Raw genomic sequence first — 19301 nt, 5'->3', positions numbered from 1 at the left:
AAGTATTGCGAGGGAACGCAATTGGGGCAGTCGGTGGGTGAGCGGTTAGGGTGTCAGACTTTGATCCCAAAGGTTACCGGTTCGACTCCTGACCTGCCAGGTTGGTGGGGGGGAGTAATTAACCAGTGCTCTCCCCATCCTCCTCCATGACTGAGGTACCCTGAGCATGGTACCGTCCCGCCACACTGCTCCCTTGGGGCGCCATTGAGGGCTGCCCCCTTGCACGGGTGAGGCATAAATGCAATTTCATGGTGTGCAGTGTTCACTTGTGTGTGCTGTGTCACAATGACAATGGGAGTTGGAGGAGTTTTCCCAAAGGGCTTTCACATTTCACAAAAGTTTTGCGAGGTAACGCAAAAGAAAAAAAATTCCCCATGTCCCCTAGGGGGCTCCGTAAAAAAGGGCATTTTGGTTGGATATAATTTTTTCTTTAAATACACTTAAGTTTCCCATGATGCAATGCTGCTTTAGCAAAGCTAAAGTAAACAAAGAATGTGTTCCTCCTTTCCCTTCATTTTTTCCTTTTCCTTGTAAAACTGCAACAATGAAACACGATACATATGAAGGATATAAATCTGTTTGTTGTGTAAAACTATTTTAAAACACATTGGAGAGTTATTTCTCACACTATTTTTTCTTCAGCGCCAAAAGTGTGCTCAGTATGTGACGAGTCATCTCAGTCTGGTTGAGCAGAGGGGGAGGGGAGGCAGTCACCCACATAGTGAAAGGAGGGAGGGGGAGACAAGAGAAAGACAGGAAGGGGCCACAAGGAGAGTTGACATAAATGTTTTATTTTATTTAGTAGATAAGTCTGGAAAACATTTAAGTTTCATATGGTCACGTTTTTCTATTTAAGTATAATTTAGCAGATTGTAATTAAAGCAATATTAATATACCAACATGAAAACGTCTGTCTAATTGAGCAATACAAAGACCCCAAGAAGTATTTAGGTGCCAAAGGAACCATCTCATTTTAGTGAGCCAAGCTAAATGAGCTAGTTCTTTCAATCAAAGGCTACGTTCACACTGCAGGCCTTGATGCTCAATTTTTATTTTTTTATTTTTTTTGTGAAATCTGATTTTTTTTTTTGCATTCCCGTTCGTATTTCCAAATATATGTGACTTGTATGTGATCTCCTGTATGAACTGCTGTCATACAACACAGGTGTCCTGCATGCGCAGTAGAGGATGCAATGTCACAGCCCAGCATGCTCATGCCGGCGTGCATCTAGCGGTCTTATCCAAGCATAAAGACACATTCTTTTCGATATGGTTAAACATAAATATTGCTCCCCGCATCATCATCCGCAATGGTTGTTGTTTTTCTTGCCGCTTCTGCCTAGCAAGACGCATAATAGTGACCTTTGTCGGGTATAAATGACATTCAGGTAGGATGAATATGACCTGGCCATTCACACAGAGGTCGCATTTGAAAAGATCAGATTCGTATTGGATTCAGGACCACAAAGCCAAGTGGCTATTGGAAAAAATCGGATGTGTGTTGTTCAGACAGCCATGAAAATATCCGATCCAGGTCACATTTGGGCAAAAAAATCAGATTTGGGTAACTTCAGACTGCAGTGTAAATGCAGCCAAAATGAATTTTTCATGACTAGAACAAACTCTGATCCATAATGATGATTACTGTTTGTAAACATTGTTTCTGACCGTCTATCCCTAATGAACCTTCAAAGGAAATCCCAGAAAAGCCCAAACAGTCTCCCACTACCAGAAAATAATGTACATATTAGGCCCTAGTGAGATATTAGTGACATACTTAGCTGATATCATTTAATCTAAAGAAAAATCAACAGCTCCCAGATATTTCTATACACAAAGAATAGTATGGGGAGAGCTATGCATTAGTAATTTGGCAATCATTCCATTTTCTTTTAACAGATTATCAGGGGAGAGCGCGTATGCTGTCCCCCACTACCACAAATTATGCAGTCGAGATTCCCACATTTGGGGAATTCGCAGGCGTCGGGTCGACAGTGGTGCAATTCCTAACGTAGAACTGTAGAAACATAGAACTGTAGACTTTTAGCCAATCGGAGCGCCGCAAACTGTAGAAACGTAGAACTGTAGACTTTTGGCCAATCGGAGCGTCTGGCTCGTAGAGCGATCAACCCCCTATGGGGAGAGCCAATCAGGGTTCGCGAAAACTTACCTTCTGACCCGTCGTTCAAATCTCCGCTAGCTTACGGCTACAACCGATTAGATATTACTACGTTGACGTGAGTAAGGAGAAAAAAATAAAAAAACAATCGATCGGAAAATTCCAGATTGATTTTTCGATCGTTTGGCTGCTTTGTAGTTGATTTTTCCTCTCGTCCGTTCTCTTAATTTGGAGAATTTAGAGCTAGTCGGCTAACGCGATCGGCCTCAAAAAGTTTTCTGCTTTTTAAAGTTTGAATCAATGATAATATCGGTTAGAAAATAGCATTCTTAATATACTTTATTTTTTATTTTTTAGAGACGTCTTTCACATCGTTGTTTTTTATATCCTGGACGATCACGGTCAAGGTGGGTCAACATCACCCTTCCCCCACCTCTGGAGCTTAGCAAATTTGGGGTTCTAGTTTTCAAAAAATAAATAAATAATTTGTTAAATATCAGAGCTTAATTTCTCCCTGTGATTTGCCTTGTTGGTGATGCTGCTGAACATTTATGCCAATGCTGAGGGAAAATCCTTTCAGCATAGAGTAGCTATACAATTGCATAAACCCATATATAGAGTTTTTTAATGATGGCCTTTTATTTATTTATTTTTTTCTTTTATATATAATGTTGCTTCTTTCCATTTAATTCCTTTTTTCTAATCTTAGCATAGCCTAATCTTAGTTATAGTAAAAGGGAATATTAATAGTTAATGTTTATCCTTCATTGACATATTACTTTGACAAATATTACTGTCATTTTGTGTACATAGAGTGTATACCAAACGAAATTTCGTTTAGTACTGCTTTCCAGATAGTACATTAACATTTCCATTCCATAAAGTGCAGCAATGATCAAATATAAACTGTGGGAGGAAAAAAAGATAATTCAAAATCTAATAAGTGGACCAAATATGGTCTAATAAGTGGTTCCTAAGAACATATATGATCATGTTCTTAGGAACCACTTATTAGACCATATTTGGTCTAATAAAAAAAGCAAAAAAAAAAACACAAAAGGGTTTCTAAATGAACTAATAAGTCCTAAGAACTTGATCATATAAGAATATATGATCATGTTCTTAGGAACCACTTATTAGACCATTCAGAAACCCTTTTGTGTTTTTTTTTTTTTTTTTGCTTTTTTGTGTGTGTCTGCATTCCTCCTTAAGAAAGTGAGGGTATATTACAAGTTAAAGCAACCCAAGACAATAAGATCCACATTAAAAAAAAAGAGTTCAAAACAAACTTGTACATCTAATATTGTTTTTGTCTTTAAATGTACCTGAAAACTGGCTCTGTGCAGACAGGTAAACATTGAAAATGTGAAGGCCCCGAGGTTGTTTACCACTAATTTAATATTTACAGTGTAACGCTGACATTGTGTGTTGAGATTAACAGTATATTTCTTTGTAGATGACAAGCCCAGTAATCCGGATTGTCAACCCAGATGCGTCTACAGACCGACAACAGGCCATACTGGTGGCAACCAAAGAGGCTCATCAGTTTCGTGACAGACAGCGAAGCTTCTCGACCCCCCCCATGGAGCTCCTGAACCGCCCGACTGCTTTGGCCCATGCAGAGAATCTCCTGAAAGCAGAGGGCATCTGAGCTCCGACCAGACAGCAGTGCCTGGGAAAGCTGGTGGTTCCCTTTGGCCAATATATGAATGCACCGTTCCACTGGCTTGTCTCAAATGATGTGGGCTACCTGAAATAGTAAGTGCTTCTATTCATATACAGCATGTTAATTGGTTTGGGAAAAATAATTGCATGCATAAGTAGATTTATAACCAGCACAACACTGGAGTGTGTTGATGACATCTATTAAGATCATTCTGTCCTCAAGTGTTTTTTTTTTTTTTTTTTTTTTGCATAACAATCTGTATATATTTTCAGCATTCTAGATAAGCACAGGGAGGAGATGTCTAACCCAATGAAGAAGGGAGAGGCTGTCAATCAGTGGCTTAAGGACCTTCTCACAGAATATGCTGAAAGTTTCCCACAGACCTCTGATATCCTGGAGGCAAATATAGATAATTGTATCTATGGACAGAAGGGATTGGAGAACTACACCTTCAAGGAGATGTGGGGACTTTACAGCCAGTATTCTTTGGTTAAAAAAAACCCAGCGAATTTCACCAAAAGTGAGACGGACAAAATTCACAAGGCCTGGAGCTCAGTGAAGAGGTGGCTAAATACTCCAGTGACCCATATTTCCAGTGTCCAAATGAAGCGCTTCAGGAAATACATTTACGAGAAGGAGCAACTAAGTGTTAGGAAATAACACAGATCATAATAAAAAATATTTTTGTGGTTTTAACAAAAAAAAAAGAGAAAAAGAAACAAAAACAAACACTATTTGTACCTTTTTAAATATAATTTGTGTGGTGGAAAATCATTTTTTTTCTCAATTTTTACTCACTGTTCAGCAACCAGAGGTCAGTGTCTCCCAGCAATGTCCTACTGCATGGCCGGAGGATGAGGCTGAGATGGTGGCTGCTTGCCAGTCTGTGGAAGGTAAGTTACACAATCAGTTTGGTATGGGGAAACATACTTTCAAAGTCCTGCTTATGTTTACAGTATTTTCCCTGATTATTCTTAAGACTTGATCCAGTCACATAAAACTGAGCCCACGAAGAAAGTCAGCTCCTTCCGGGATCTTTTTAATCCTACGAGCCTGCCCAAGCTGACTGAGACATCCCTTAAGCCACGATCCTCAACAGAACAAAGGCACCTGCAGTCCTCCACAGAGCCCGAGCCCCCCGACTCCCCCACACAGCAGAGAGAGATCCTGTCCTCCAGGCAGTCCAAGCCAACCCACTCATTAAAGCACAAGCACAAATCAAGTGTCCCACACAGACAGCAGCCTGAAACTCCAGCCGTACCTTCCACCAAATCTCTTCCTGCACCTCAGCATGTAGATAATCCACTCCAAGCAACTCCTAGTGACTCTGATGTAAGTTGCATTTATATAAATAAAAAGTCTTTATTAGTTTAAATCCCATCAAATGAGGCAACATTTACAATAGTTCTTCATATCCTGTGTTTGTGTTACAGGTGGAGTTAGAGGGGTGGGTGAGAAATTGGGAAAACCCTAACGGCATTCCCACAGCTGACATTTTCTGGCTGAAGGAGGACACAGAGAGGGGTCTGTTCACACCTGTTCAGACTTACAAAGACGTCACCGGATTCTGCAAGAAAAGGAGGGTGCTAAAGTCTGACAGGATGTGGTTTTATCCTCCAGAACCTCCAGCCTTTGTAGGAGGTACTCTGACTGTTCCACATTTGTTTTTCCGCAGGCCTGTCTTCCTATGGCGCCCTGTGGGAGTCTGGAGATGTTCCCTGAAGTGTCCTCGTGGGGATGACTGTGTTGGAAAGGGGCGCAACGTTTTCCTGTATAAGTCAGGCTACCACCAAAGGGTATACCTCACTAACTGTTTTGTTGCTAAAAGTATTATGACTCAATAATAGATCCATTCTGTCTACAAATGCTAAAGCTTTCCTGTATTTTAAGACCTCTCTCATTTGTTTCATATGTACTCCAGGTACGTCATATTTGTGATGTATCTAGCTTGTACACTATGCTGACGGAGGTCTTGTGTTGCGGGCCCTGCACAAAGGCAGCAAGGAGCGGAGATGGAGGCACCGTGGGAAGATGGCTTGCATGGGATCCAGCCATTTTACAGCAGCTCAGTGAGGCTCATCAGGCTATGTTCCCCACTATCCTCACCAGCAAGTGAGTACACACTGGAATGTGGGCATGTTTCCTTCTTCAAAACAGTTTTCTAAACATTAACAAACATACACTCCACAGGCGTGGTGTGGACAAGAAGGTGGTGCGTCTTCTGCGAGACCGCACAGAAGGAAACACCATGGCGAAGGTGTGGAGGCAGATCCAGGAGAACCATGTGGAGGAGCACCTCCATCGTCTGGATCTCTACACCACACTGCTCATGTCTGTCGCGAAACATGGAGGGATCATTGGTGCGTTTGGCCATACTTTCCAGCCTCCACCTCCTCAGAGAGAGCTTCCATCAGCCCGTCTTTTGCCACACGCCTTTCTGCTGACCGGAGGCTGAAAACGTGCAGGACTACAGGAAGCAGATCCTCTCCACTTTTGGCACTGTGCTGAAAATGGATTCCACCAAGAAAGTATGTAAACCAAAACATGACGCTACACTTAGATAAATAAAATGGGATTAAAAATACTATTAATTAAAAAAACAAAACAAAAAAAAAACATTGGGAACGTGTTTTTTTTTTTTTTTTGTTATAACCCAACTCTGTTGTTCTGTTAAAAGTAAAGAAGAAGAATCTACTGACATGAGATTTCTTTCCTCTTATGCTCTTCTAGGTAGTAAAGAAGCTGTCTGGTGAAGGGCGGCACTCAGCTGAGTGGTTCACCAGCATCGGGAATGAGCACTCACAGATCGTGTCTTTTGTGCTGACTTGTGAGGAATCCAAGGAGAAGCTGGAGCCAATGTGCAGCGGATTGATGGAGAGATACAAACTGGCTGGCCAACCTGTCCCGAGCATCCTGTACGTGGACCGTGGCTGCTGTCGTGCTCAGGGACCAACAGCAGTGGAGACCTTGTTCCAGCCTTGGGTGGACAGCGGGATGGTGGTACGTCTCGATATCTTCCATTGGATTCATCGTTTTGACGCCGCCATCCGAACAGAATCCCACAGCAAATATGCCACGTTCAAGTCTGCGATCGCCAGGGCAGTTCTGGCATACAACCGGTCCGACCTGGAGCTCCTCATCCGGGCCATTAAAGCCAAGGACCTGGTGGCATTTGAGTCTGTGACAGATGAGGATGTTGTTCGCCTGTACATCACCAGGGATCAACTGAAACATCATGTCCGAAGAGTCACACTCGGAGCGCAGGAGACATTCAGGCTGGTCCACAAGGCCATCGAGGAACTGAAAGGTCCTGCAGGGCTGGATGAGAGCGGGGTTAGCCTCTTCAAAACACCTGGTATGAAAACTAAAAAGCAAATTCTGACCAACGAGGCTCAGAATGAGTCAAAATTAACCTCAACTGTATATGTGTCAATGCATATTTACAGAGGCTATTGACGAATTGTGGGCGGCACAGCAGCGACATTTGGAGTGCATCCAGGATCCACCAGACCAACACATGTACAGGGTGGCTCACACAACTACCATCAACAACGTTGACCTGCCCTACTAAAAATGTGTGCGTGGGAACAACAGCCTGGAGGGATTCCACAAATCGCTGCCAACCATGATTCCTGGTATGCAGCAGGAGTGTGAAAAATCTTAGCATGAAGTGATTAATTAAAATGTTCTTAATATTTTCTCCCTGTGTTTTTTATTTTCAGGTCCACACTGTGCAGCACGGCCTTATCAGGTTTACCTGATCAGCGGCATTGCGAGGTGGAACGCAGATCGTCGCTCTCAAGCTGTGTTTGGGGTTAAAGGACAGCGACTCAGCACCTACTCTGCGCCCCTTATGGCTCGCCTCAACCACAACTATCGGCACCTGCCGATGTCACCTACCTCTTCAGCCAGAGTACAGGGGAATCTGCTCCCTTCTCCCTTAAGGACATCATGCTGGATGGTCCTGATCCTGATGAGGAGGTGGTTCAACCTGGGCAACCGGAACCAGACGAGGCCTATGAGAGTGACCCAGAGAACTCGGCTGAGATCCTGGTTTCTGCTTCGCCTCACATCATGCTAACCAGTGCAGAGACGGCGACGGTTCAACCTCGAGCCTTTGTAAGTAGCTGTTCAGTAGTTTCCCAATGCCGTTTATTTTATGCCGAAGTTCTGTAATCAAACGGCTTTAAATGAGCAAATACGGGCGGTTTCATTTGACAAAAGAAGCAGAAGTCAAGTTACATGCAACAGTGAACAGAATTAAAGCATGAAACGGATCTAACATTTCTGTGTTTCTCTTTGGACAGGAAGATGTCTGTGGTCCCAGCCCCCTTCCTGGGTATCAGCAGCTGGAGAAGTTCTGTTCGGTGCTGATCGACGTCGGTCTGACTGACGAAAAGCTGTCGCTCAGCACCCAGCAGAGAAACAGCATCCTGGAGGCGTGGAACAAAGTGGAGGAGCATGATAAGCAGCCCCAGAAGTTCAGCCAGCTGTACAGGACTCACTGGGGGAATACGCTGTACTGCAGGACAAAGCGGGACGACCTTGTGGACGCTGCTGTGATCCAGAAGGTGAAGATGTCCAAGAGATATGCGCCAGCACAGCAAAACATCAGTGCACAGAACAACAGACTGATGTATGTTCTTGTGAAGCTACTGTGGCTGAATGCCCCTCAGGGATCACGCAGCACCAGTCCAGAGAAAAAAAACATCTTGAAGGCATATGAGAGGATCCAGCACCGCGTTTTGGTGGAGGACCCGATCCTGAGCAGAGCTGGGATCCCTCTGCCAAAGATAATACATACAGCGGCAGGAGCGGATCCTCAACACAAATTCCACCCCGCAGCCCTCCTCCATCATCAATAAACTGCAGTCCATTTCCTCAGCAGACCTTCCTCCAGCACCTCATCAGCCTGCTGTCCTCCCTACACCAGCCTACCCATAGATTATGTATGAGCCCACACCCAGCACAGCAGGAACTAAAGTTCTAAAAGGCAGGACAAGTTAAATTATGCCCACCAACCCCCCTTCACAGCAGACTCCACATATTGATAAACCTGTCACCTCAACCAGCTCCACACCTTTACCTGGGCCTTCTCCATCTTCCTCCTGCTCCTCTGTAGCCTCCTCCTCCACAGCCTCTGACATGGCAGGCCCCTCCACGCACCACACTACCGCTGCCCAGCAGGTGATCCCTGATGTCTCTTCAGCTGGCACAGCTAAAGAGCCAAACTGGTCAAGAGCCACACTGTACAAGCGGAAGTTGAAGGAAGATCTCAAATCAATCGGATTGAAGATGCACAAAGTGGACAAGTTGCCTCTTTGTACAGTCTGTGGCCAACACCTACAGGGCCATAAAAAAAAATAAAAAAAAATTCATTTCCCAATAAAGAGATTCAACACTAAAGGCCCTACGGATGTAACATTATGCTTTTTACCCGTTGTACCCCAAAAACCCTGACTTTGGGGCATTATTTTTGCAAAGTTTAAAAAATTTTTATAAGTTTTTTTGCCCTTTCAGCGTTTAAAGAATTTAATCAACCCCTTTTAAAATTTCCCCAAACCATTTTACTTTACAGTTTAAAACTTTCAAGCAAATTTTACATAGTTTCTTTTTTAAATTCCGATTATTTAAATAACCTGAAAATTTCAGTTTTTATACTTTAAAATATTTTTTAATACACTTAAAGGTTTTATTGTCAATTTCAGACTATTTAAAATTTTTTTTTTTTAAAAAACTTTTAAAAAATTTCCCCCCCCCCAAAAAACCCCAAACCCCAAATAAAAAAAATTTATACAATAAAAGCAAAATTTTACCTTCCCTTTAAATTTTAAATATTTCCAAAAAAACCCTTAATTTAATATTCCTTCCCTTATTTTTTAAAAATTTTTAATTTAAAAACCCAATTTTTGATACCTACTTAAAATTTTTTTAAAATTGAAAAATTTAAAAAATTTAAAAAAAATTTTTTTGTTAATTTTTTTAAATATTTCAAAAAACCTTTTAAAAAATAAACATTTTTATTTTTATACTTTTTCAAGCAATTTACACTCTTTTATTGAAATTTTTCCCTGACCAATTAATGTACGCCCCCTTTATTTTTTTTACATCCTTAAATACTTGAAACATATTTTTTGATACTACTTAAAGTTGTTTTTATTGTTCAATTTCAGACATGTTTAAAGTAGTACTTATGCTTAATCTTTGTAAATATTTCACAAACCATTTTACTATTACTTTTGTTTATTTTTATACTATTTCAAGCAAATTTACATAGTTCTTTATTGTAAATATTTCCTGACTTATTTAATAGTACATTCCTGTATTTATTTACATGTCTTTTATACTTGAAACATATTTTTTGATACTACTTAAAGTTGTTTTAATTGTTTAATTTCAGACATATTTAAAGTAGTACTTATGCTTAATCATTGTAAATATTTCACAAACCATTTTACTATTACTTTTGTTTATTTTTATACTATTTCAGTTACATTGTTCCTTATTGTAAATATTTCCTGACTTATTTAATAGTACGTTCAATTATTTTTCCAGAGTGAGTGAGAACTTTCATCACTGCAACGTAGATGCATGAAAGGATGAGCAGTCAAATCCGTGAAAACACAGAAGTGCAATGGCTGAGCCTCACCCTGGGTGAACCACCTTCTTGATCATGGTATCTCCCCTGCCAGGTAAGTATGAGTTGCTCAGCTCACACACCGGGATTCATTTCACACACACACTTAAATGACTAATGGTCTAAATACACCATCAACTAGCAGGACCATGTAAAGCCTGATGGCAGCCATCCTACACCAGTTAAAGTCTTTCTGACCAGCTTTAGTGTAAAAATTGACATTTCGGTTGGATTTCTTTTTTTTACAAATACACTTAGTTTACCCATGATGCAATGCTGCTTGAGCAAAGCTAAAGTAAACAGACAAAGAACGTGTTCCTCCTTTCCTTTCCCTTCATTTTTTCCTTTTCTTTGTAAAATAGCAACAATGAAACATGATAAATATGAAGGATATAAATCTGTTTGTTGTGTAAAACTATTTTAAAACACCTTAGAGAGTAAGAATATAAACAATAATGAGCTTGTTTTACTTGTAGTACAGCCACTTCCGGTTTTCTTTGTTCAGAAACAGGTCTGGTGCTGCCCCCTGCTGGAATGGTTGGTGAAGAGTCTGCATCTGAGAGAGAAAACCAATTAAAAACCATCTGAAAACTGCTTTACAATTTAAAGAGTAAAGCAAAAAATAAGGGCACCCTTATTAATCTTAATTATTTTCATTTCTAAATATTTGGGTGTTTGCAACAGCTATTTCAGTTTGATATATCTCATAACTGATTGACACTGTAATATTTCAGTTTAAAACAAAATTTGACAGGTGCAAAAATATGGGCACATCAGCAAAAAAGAGACATTAATATTTAATAGATCCTCCTTTTGCAAAAACAGTAGCCTCTAGTTGCTTCCTGTGGCTTTTAATGAGTTGCTGGACCCTGGATGAAGGGATTTTTGACCATTCTTCTTTGCAAAACAATTCCAGTTCAGTTAAGTTTGATGGTCGCTGAGCATGGACAGCCTTCTTCAAATCATCCCACAGTTGTTCAATGATATTCAAGTGTGGGGAGTGGGATGGCCATTCCAGATCATTGTAATTCTTCCTCTGCATGAATGCCTGAATTGATTTGTTGCAGTGTTTCTGATCATTGTCTTGCTGAAATATCCATCCCTGGCGTAGCTTCAACTTCGTAACTGATTCTTGAACATTATTCTCAAGAATCTGATGATATCGAGTGGAATCCATGCAACCCTCAACTTTAACAAGATTCCCAGTGCCAGCATTGGCAACGCAGCCCCAAAGCATGATGAAACCTCCACCAAATTTTACAGTGGGCGGCAAGCATTTTTCTTGAAATACTGTGGGGTTTTTTTGCCGCCATGCATAACGCCTTTTTTTTATGACCAAACAACTCAAACTTTGTTTCATCAGTCCACAGGACCTTATTCCAAAATGAAGCTGGCTTGTCCAAATGTGCTTTTGCAAACCTAAAGCGATTGTGTTTGTGGCGTAATTGCTGAAAAGACCTCTGTTGCATCACTCTTCCATACAGTTTCTTCTGGTGCAAAGTGGGCTGAATTGTTGAAAGATGCACAGTGACACCATCTGCAGCAAGATGATGTTGCAGGTCTTTGGAGGTGGTCTGTGGGTTGACCATTCTCACCGTTCTTCTTCTCTGCCTCTCCAATATTTTTATTGGTCTGCCACTTCTGGGCTTAAAGCTGAAGTCTGTAAGTTTTTAAAAATCACTTTTTTTGTCATATTGGCTAAAACTGTCCCTATGCCCAGACAGCAGTACATGTGATATGTAACCTGTGAAAAAAACTGCTTCAATTGGTACCGCCTACTGCCTGTATTTCAATCTGGAAAGAATAATTCGGGACGAGTCAAAACAACCAATCACAGCCAGAGGAGCGTCTGATGGAGTGTCAATCACAGCTCACACACGCTGAATCCCCCCCCCCTTCTGGTCGCATGCGGTAGCCGCGCAGATGCTGTGAGAGGGGTGGAGCTTGGAGGTGGGGCATGAGTGAAGCAGAGAGGGTGGGGGAGTGGCGTGAAACCTGTTTTTCTTCAAATTTTCAGTTGAAGTCTGCTCTCTCCTCAATGTTACAGACTGCAGCTTTAACAAGAACTGTCCCTGTGGTCTTCCATTTCCTTAATATGTTCCTCACAGTGGAAACTGACAGTTTAAATCTCTGAGACAACTTTTTGTATCCTTCCCCCAAACAACTATGATGAACACCCTTTGTTTTCAGATTATTTGAGAGTTGTTCTGAGGTGCCCATGATGAATCTTTAGAGGAGATTCAAACAGGAGAACAACTTGCAACTGGCCACCTTAAATACATTTTCTCATGATTGGATACACATGGCTATGAAGTTCAAATCTTAATGAAGTTACCAAACCGATTTTGTGTTTCAGTAAGTCAGTGAAAAGTAGCTACGGGTATTCAAATCATTAAAATGATTAGGGTACCCACATTTTTGAACCTGTCAAGTTTTGTTTTAGTGCGTCTTGCACATTTTCTGGTAGTCCAATAAACCTCAATTCAATACTGAAATATTACCGTGTCCATCAGTTATTAGATATATCAAGCTGAAACAGCTATTGCAAACACCTAAATATTTATACATGAAAATAATTAAGATCAATAGGGGTGCCCAAACTTTTTCATATGACTGTATAGCCATTCCTTTTTTTTAATGGTTAATATTGATCTCAGGGCTGGATTACTAGTATGAGTGCTAGTAAATAAAGCAATATAATATACCAACATGAAAACGTTTGTCTAATTGAGCAATACAAAGACCCCAAGAAGTATTTAGGTGCCAAAGGAACCATCTCATTTTAGTGAGAAGCTAAATGAGCTAGTTCTTTCAATCAAAGGCTACGTTCACACTGCAGGCCTTGATGCTCAATTCCAATTTTTTATTTTTTTGCAAAATCCGATTTTTTTGCGTTCCCGTTCATTTTTCCAAATATATGCAACTTGTATGTGATCTACTGTGTGAACTGCAGTCATACAACACAGGTGTCCTGCATGCGCAGTAGAGGACGCAATGACGTCACAGCCCAGCATGCTCATGCCGGCGTGCATCTAGCGGTCTTTTCCAAGCATAAAAACACAATCTTTTCAATATGGTTAAACATAAATACTGCTCTCCACATCATCGTCCGCCATGGTTGTTGTTTTTCTTGCCGCTTCTGCATAGCAAGACGCATAATAGTGACCTTTGTCGGGTATAAATGATGTTCAGGTAGGATGAATATGACCTGGTCGTTCAGACACAGGTCGCATTTGAAATGATCAGATTCGTATCGGATTTAAGACCACATAGCCAAGTGGCCTGGGTCGCACTGGCAAAAATCGGATCTGTTTTGTTCAGACAGCCATGAAAAGATCCGATTCAGGTCGCATATGGGCAAAAAAAATCAGATTTGGGTCATTTCAGGCTGCAGTGTGAACGTAGCCAAAATGAAGTTTTCATGACTAGAACAAACTCTGATCCATAAAGATGATTACCATTTGTAAATATTGTTTCTGACTGTCTATCTCTAATGAACCTTCAAATGAAATCAGAGAAAAGCCCAAACAGTCTCCCACTACCAGAAAATCGTGTAAATTTTAGGCCCTAGTCAGATATTAGTGATGGAGTTAGTGAATATCGTTTAATGTAATGATAAATCAACAGTTGCCAGATATTTCTATACACAAGGAATAGTATGGGGAGAGCTATGCATTAGTAATTTTGCAATCATTCCATTTTCTTTTAACAGATTATCAGGGGAGAGCGCGAACGCAGTCCCCCACTACCAGAAATTATGCAGTCGAGATTCCCACATTTGGGGAATTCGCAGGGGTCAGCACAACCGGAGTGCAATGGCTGAGCCTCACCCTGGGTGAACCACCTTCTTGATCATGGTATCTCCCCTGCCAGGTAAGTATGAGTTGCTCAGCTCACACACCGGGATTCATTTCACACACACACTTAAATGACTAACGGTCTAAATACACCATCAACTAGCAGGACCATGTAAAGCCTGATGGCAGCCATCCTACACCAGTTAAAGTCTTTCTGACCAGCTTTGGTGTAAAAAAGGACAATTCGGTTGGATTTCTTTTTTTTACAAATACACTTAGTTTACCCATGATGCAATGCTGCTTGAGCAAAGCTAAAGTAAACAGACAAAGAACGTGTTCCTCCTTTCCTTTCCCTTCATTTTTTCCTTTTCTTTGTAAAATAGCAACAATGAAACATGATAAATATGAAGGATATAAATCTGTTTGTTGTGTAAAACTATTTTAAAACACCTTGGAGAGTAAGAATATAAACAATAATGAGCTTGTTTTACTTGTAGTACAGCCACTTCCGATTTTCTTTGTTCAGAGAAACAGGTCTGGTGCTGCCCCCTGCTGGAATGGTTGGTGAAGAGTCTGCATCTGAGAGAGAAAACAAAACCATCTGAAAACTGCTTTACAATTTAAAGAGTAAAGCAAAAATAAATTGCTTTAATTAACCACTGATTATGTAGCTCTTTAAAGCTAAAAAAGAACCTTGGAAATCATCATACTCAAACCGCAAAAGATTATAACCAATCTAAATTATTACATTCATTTCTGTAACTATTTTTTTTTTTATTAAAATTAGATAAAACTCAGAGATGACCCAAGTTACTTCTCCCATAATCTGAAGTCCTCACTGGTTACGGGAAGGAGAAGGAGCTGGTTGTTAAAATAACTCTCTTTTGAAAGTGCCTATTACTCTAGCTCCTGGAAACTAGTAGCTTCTGCTTCTTACTGACCAGATGTGTTCTTCTCTTTCACAGTTGTTCAGTGGCCATCTTTCTCTCATCCCACTGGCGGAAAAACTGATCCACAAGATGCTGCGAGGCCAATAATCCTCACATTATGGCAAGAAGAGCATTCCAGGTTTCCATCTTGGGCATATAGCCCTTCCTTTTTATTTTCAAATGGTTAATATTGATCTTAGGGCTGTATTACTAGTCTGCACATTGAATATATACTGTTACATCCTCAACTTTCTGGAGCTATAACAAAAAATGTGTGGTAGTCAGTTCCATGCCTTCACAGTCATCCATCAGTTTCCAGTAATTTCCTAGAATCAGCTTCAAGCTGACCTTTAATTTAGTAAAACTTCAATCAATATCAACCAGCAGGAGATCACAAGTAATTTGACTTTGATCAGGGGGTCATCACCGCTCATATTCTTAAAGAGCAAATTAGAATAAGCTTCTTGCCAAATATTGTTTTACACAGATGAGTAATTTGTTTTAGTGATTAAGTTTTCAACCTTGCCCTGCATGTTTTAGATGTCTAAGTCAAAGCGAACCTAATTCAAATAATCACATGATTTCCTCAGCAGATATCAACCAATGCAGATGCCTGTTAATTATTCATATAACACAGGTGTGTGGCAGCAGGTGAGATATCTAAAACATGCAGGGCAGGGGGTCCCTGAAGATAGATAAACACTCAGACAGACAAGGCTACAGTTGACATTTATACATTTAGAAATCTATAATGTGAAATGCACAAATGCTAGTTCTATAGGAATGGTTTGAGAATAGATAATAATTGTGCAACTATTTATTACCTGATCATGTTGCACTAATGAGTACTAATTTGTTATTAAATATTAGCCACTTTCTTCCAATAAGGAAGAAAGACACTTGCCTTTACTGCGATAGCACCTCTCCTAGGACGAGTGCTGCCCAATTCCTCGTCACCCTCTTGATGCTGAAGCATAGTTTCACACCACTTCTGGCCATTGGGCTCTTCTTTAGGAGGAGTAAATTAAGTCTGAGACCTGTCAAAGCAAAAATAAGTTTTCTCTGGTTATAAATTCATGAATTTAGAGAAATATTATTTTCTAACTTTAAGCCCAACCACTTTCTGTTTGTTCCCAAACTCTTCCTTCTGCATTGTGCTGGCTAGGAGGGACAATCTTAGCCTCGTGAGACCATCCTGATCTCGCGAGCAAATCCATCTGGCGGAGTCAGGTTAGGACAATCTTTGAACTGTGGAAAAACTTAAAAACAAAACCAGAGAATGAAGCACAGAGTATATAAAATACAGGAAATAAAAGCCAAAGATGGAATCAAAAATGTTACCAGAGGTGATTTTTGTGAACTGTAAGTTTGATGGCACTATAGCATATAGAGGGTAGTTATTTTAAAAGTTAATCAATGTTAAGAGTTTAAATATTACTTATTTAAATATATCAAACTGCTTAAATTGAAAGCCCTTTATTATATATATTATATTATAAGCCCCTATATTATATTATTAAAGAGCAAAGTTATTTTTATTCAACTTTTTTTTCTATCCTAGCAAAAGAGACTTTACTGAATATTTTGCTATTTAGGCTTTAGGAAAGTCTTGAGATATTTTAAAAGTATTATGTTTAAATCAAATAAATGTTGCATGAAAGAAGTGAGACCACATTCAAATAAAATGATTTGGCTATACACCTCTCCTTCGTGACTCCCAGTGCATTATTAGGATGGTTTGTTGTAAAATGCCATTATAGCACATTGCTGTGGCTGCAGAGAGTAGTATGTTTGTGAATATCTTTCTAACATTATTAGAAAGTTTTTATTTTATAATTATTTTAACCAAAACACCACTAAATCTTTTAGAAAATCTTATTAACTACTAAAAATATATATTTCACTATGCTCATCAGAAAATAAAAATGGTCAAATGGTCATAAAGGAATTATACCGAGCAGAACAGCAGTCTAGAAAATGAAATAACGAAATGCAATTTAAACCTTCAAGCATTTTTATATTAATTAAAACATTAATTAAACATTTCTAGATATGGAAGTGATATCTAACTTTAACCTACTTCTGTGTGTCAGCTGGAAATAACTGGAGGAAATGAAGCAGCACGAGGAGCCTTAAATGGCGTCGCAAAAGCGCTAACAACCTCAGTGATATGAAGCTTGAATTAAAAACTAGGATATTTTGACATTAAACCAAACAAAGCAACATAGAAACAAACTTATAAAAGGAAATTCTCACCAATTAGAAAACGGTTTTACCTACATGTCATTGAATTTAGAGCCAAATTGTGTTAATGAGCTTCAGTTAATGCCAGTCCCAAGTTTCAGGGGGTTGCCAGATTTGCTTAATAAATTACCAACATTTTATTCAATCCGGTTTAAAAAATCAAATTTTCTGCTGTCATAGTTATTTTTTAGACAATTTCGGAGAGGCAGATGGCTTTAAGTTTCACCAACAGAGGACTAAAGATATTTTGTACTCCATGCTAAACCTCTTTATTTTAGTGTTATTCAAACGAATAAACGCTCCCCACCTCTGCTGGTGTTACAGAGCTGGATAGTATTATTGCCCAGTCCAAAAATCAGCAGTGGCACAAAATATCTGTTACAATCCCCTGAAAATTGATATGAATTTAAACAATGTTCACAATAATAATACTATTTCCAAGCATTTATATTATTTTATACTAACTTTTTATAAGACAGGTGTGAAAATATTCTATGGGAATCTGCTCAACCTGCGTAGTCGAAGCCCCTCTATATGCAGTCAGAGGCACATGGAAAATAATCGGATAGGAGATTAAAAGTCGTGCACAACCGGTGTGACCGGGCCTTTATGAAGAAACCCCCACACTGGATGGAAGAGGAAACTGACCACAATTGTAGCTCCGGATCAGCTTTCCGTTCCTTTCTGGATATATATAGTTATGGAAAACATTATTAGACCACCTCTTGAACAGAAGTTGGAGAAAGAAAGGCTGGTATAATAATTTTTACCATTATAGTATTTTAGGTTTTCTCTATCAGCATGATGCCATATCTTAACATCAAGTAAAAGCATATTAGTAAAGGCCTTCAGGCTGGTGCATCTCAGTGTAGCTTTGCTAAGCTCTAAAAATGATTTGGAGCTTTTGTAATTGACCTTGATATATTTTAGTAAACAAGCACTTGAGTAAGAAATGACTATTGATGATTGGTTTTACTCCTCTTTAACACAGTGTGATTTATTATATTTTTACTTTTTTATGAGTTTCTCATAACAACCAGCCAAACATTGTGGAAATGCAGACAGGATTATGATGTTAGAAAAGCAATGATTGAGGATGGGTCATTTAATCCACTTTGTTCTGCTTGTTTGTTTAAATTGCCATCTGAACAATTCCTCACAGTTTCTGTTGAATGTTGTTTTATTTTGTTTAAAAGATTAACCTGTGTTTTCATTGAGCAGCTTTGAGAAGCATGCTAGGCTAGATTTTGGAGTAATTTTGGTTCAACAGTCCCATGCTCTGGGTTTATCATCTTTTTCTTTTGTACTTGTGTTACTAGCTTTAGAAGGAAATATTATTGGCTGATGTATTTTAATTTATAAATAAATTCAAATAGAAGTATTTTTCGTGTTTATTTTTGCGTAAAAGTGATTTCTCTCTGATCTCTGAGGAGGTACCATTCCTTTGGGTTAACCTTCTAATAATACAGTTACATTAATGATGTTCTTGGTCAATTGACAATTAAATATTTTTATAAAATATGGTAAAAGGTAAACTGTGGATTATATTAAGGATTATTAATCATGATTGTGATCAATTTTTACTACAAACTATTTCTTAAATCACAATTTCACAACAAAATATCTACTATACCACCATTAAATAGATAAAAATCGATTGGAAAAAGTGCAAAACTAAATGTTTTAGTGATTACAACACAAATCAGGCAGAATATGACTGCCATAGTTCACTCAAAGTTTTTCACTTAAACATTACAAAGGAACATTATCATTTAACAGGTAGAGGGGGGTGCACCGTTCCTGGAAGTACTGCAATACCAGGTCGATGCGTGGAGTGGACGGAGCAAGCCCCTATTCCATCTCCCTGTTCCAAAAATCAATTTAATATATGGTCCCCGGGTAGGGGACG

At 39.4% G+C, this 19301-nt stretch overlaps 4 protein-coding genes, 1 long non-coding RNA gene, 2 other non-coding genes and 2 pseudogenes across 8 annotated transcripts in view; 4 read left to right on the top strand and 5 right to left on the bottom strand.

Annotated features, from left to right (window-relative positions):
* The window catches only part of LOC119785735, a 63404-nt gene extending 48600 nt beyond the window's left edge, over positions 1–14804 (bottom strand). For both annotated transcript variants that reach the window (XM_038288500.1, XM_038288499.1), the window contains exons 1-2: positions 14711–14804; positions 10893–10978 (exon numbers count right to left, since the gene is read on the bottom strand). The gene's annotated coding sequence lies outside the window, so the exon portion shown is untranslated. The remainder of the gene's footprint in view (positions 1–10892; positions 10979–14710) is intronic.
* On the bottom strand, positions 1905–2070 carry LOC119785768. The gene has a single exon (XR_005281094.1). It is a non-coding gene; the product is annotated as a U1 spliceosomal RNA (small nuclear RNA).
* On the top strand, positions 3580–6240 carry LOC119785750. The gene is made up of 7 exons (XM_038288546.1): positions 3580–3877; positions 4058–4427; positions 4591–4678; positions 4765–5117; positions 5219–5419; positions 5707–5897; positions 5976–6240. Exons 1-7 carry the CDS (start codon positions 3825–3827, stop codon positions 6238–6240), a joined length of 1521 nt encoding a protein of 506 aa, XP_038144474.1. The 5' UTR covers positions 3580–3824.
* Positions 5432–7665, top strand: LOC119785736. Its single transcript, XM_038288501.1, has 6 exons — positions 5432–5581; positions 5707–5897; positions 5976–6313; positions 6516–7140; positions 7232–7420; positions 7508–7665. The coding sequence occupies exons 3-5, from the start codon at positions 6296–6298 to the stop codon at positions 7354–7356; spliced, it is 768 nt and encodes a 255-aa protein (XP_038144429.1). The 5' UTR covers positions 5432–5581; positions 5707–5897; positions 5976–6295; the 3' UTR covers positions 7357–7420; positions 7508–7665.
* On the top strand, positions 7411–9089 carry LOC119785729. Its single transcript, XM_038288492.1, has 4 exons — positions 7411–7420; positions 7508–7562; positions 7607–7904; positions 8093–9089. The coding sequence occupies exons 1-4, from the start codon at positions 7411–7413 to the stop codon at positions 8648–8650; spliced, it is 921 nt and encodes a 306-aa protein (XP_038144420.1). The 3' UTR covers positions 8651–9089.
* Positions 10337–10485, bottom strand: LOC119785767 (annotated as a pseudogene).
* On the top strand, positions 10415–15363 carry LOC119785738. Its single transcript, XR_005281083.1, has 3 exons — positions 10415–10477; positions 14135–14295; positions 15185–15363. It is a non-coding gene; the product is annotated as an uncharacterized LOC119785738 (long non-coding RNA).
* LOC119785756 lies at positions 14140–14303 on the bottom strand. The gene has a single exon (XR_005281084.1). It is a non-coding gene; the product is annotated as a U1 spliceosomal RNA (small nuclear RNA).
* Positions 15364–19176: 3813 nt separating the features above from the next.
* Positions 19177–19301, bottom strand: LOC119785758 (annotated as a pseudogene; the record flags this gene model as incomplete).

Source organism: Cyprinodon tularosa, unplaced genomic scaffold, assembly GCF_016077235.1.
Source record: "Cyprinodon tularosa strain WSP-4 unplaced genomic scaffold, ASM1607723v1 ctg257, whole genome shotgun sequence".
NCBI classification, from domain to species: Eukaryota; Metazoa; Chordata; class Actinopteri; order Cyprinodontiformes; family Cyprinodontidae; genus Cyprinodon; species Cyprinodon tularosa.
This window is presented reverse-complemented; position numbering and strand designations above follow the sequence as displayed.

What these genes read in the sequence shown, in the direction of transcription:
- LOC119785736 (XM_038288501.1), top strand. An exon ending in TAGCCTCTTCAAAACACCTG is followed by an intron (nt 7,141 to 7,231) that starts GTATGAAAACTA and finishes GCATATTTACAG; the next exon opens with AGGCTATTGACGAATTGTGG.
- LOC119785729 (XM_038288492.1), top strand. An exon ending in CTGATCAGCGGCATTGCGAG is followed by an intron (nt 7,563 to 7,606) that starts GTGGAACGCAGA and finishes TTGGGGTTAAAG; the next exon opens with GACAGCGACTCAGCACCTAC. An exon ending in CGGTTCAACCTCGAGCCTTT is followed by an intron (nt 7,905 to 8,092) that starts GTAAGTAGCTGT and finishes CTCTTTGGACAG; the next exon opens with GAAGATGTCTGTGGTCCCAG.
- LOC119785750 (XM_038288546.1), top strand. Translation starts at nt 3,825, where the DNA reads ATGAATGCACCGTTCCACTGGCTTGTCTCAAATGATGTGGGCTACCTG. An exon ending in GATGTGGGCTACCTGAAATA is followed by an intron (nt 3,878 to 4,057) that starts GTAAGTGCTTCT and finishes ATATATTTTCAG; the next exon opens with CATTCTAGATAAGCACAGGG. An exon ending in ACATTTACGAGAAGGAGCAA is followed by an intron (nt 4,428 to 4,590) that starts CTAAGTGTTAGG and finishes CTCACTGTTCAG; the next exon opens with CAACCAGAGGTCAGTGTCTC.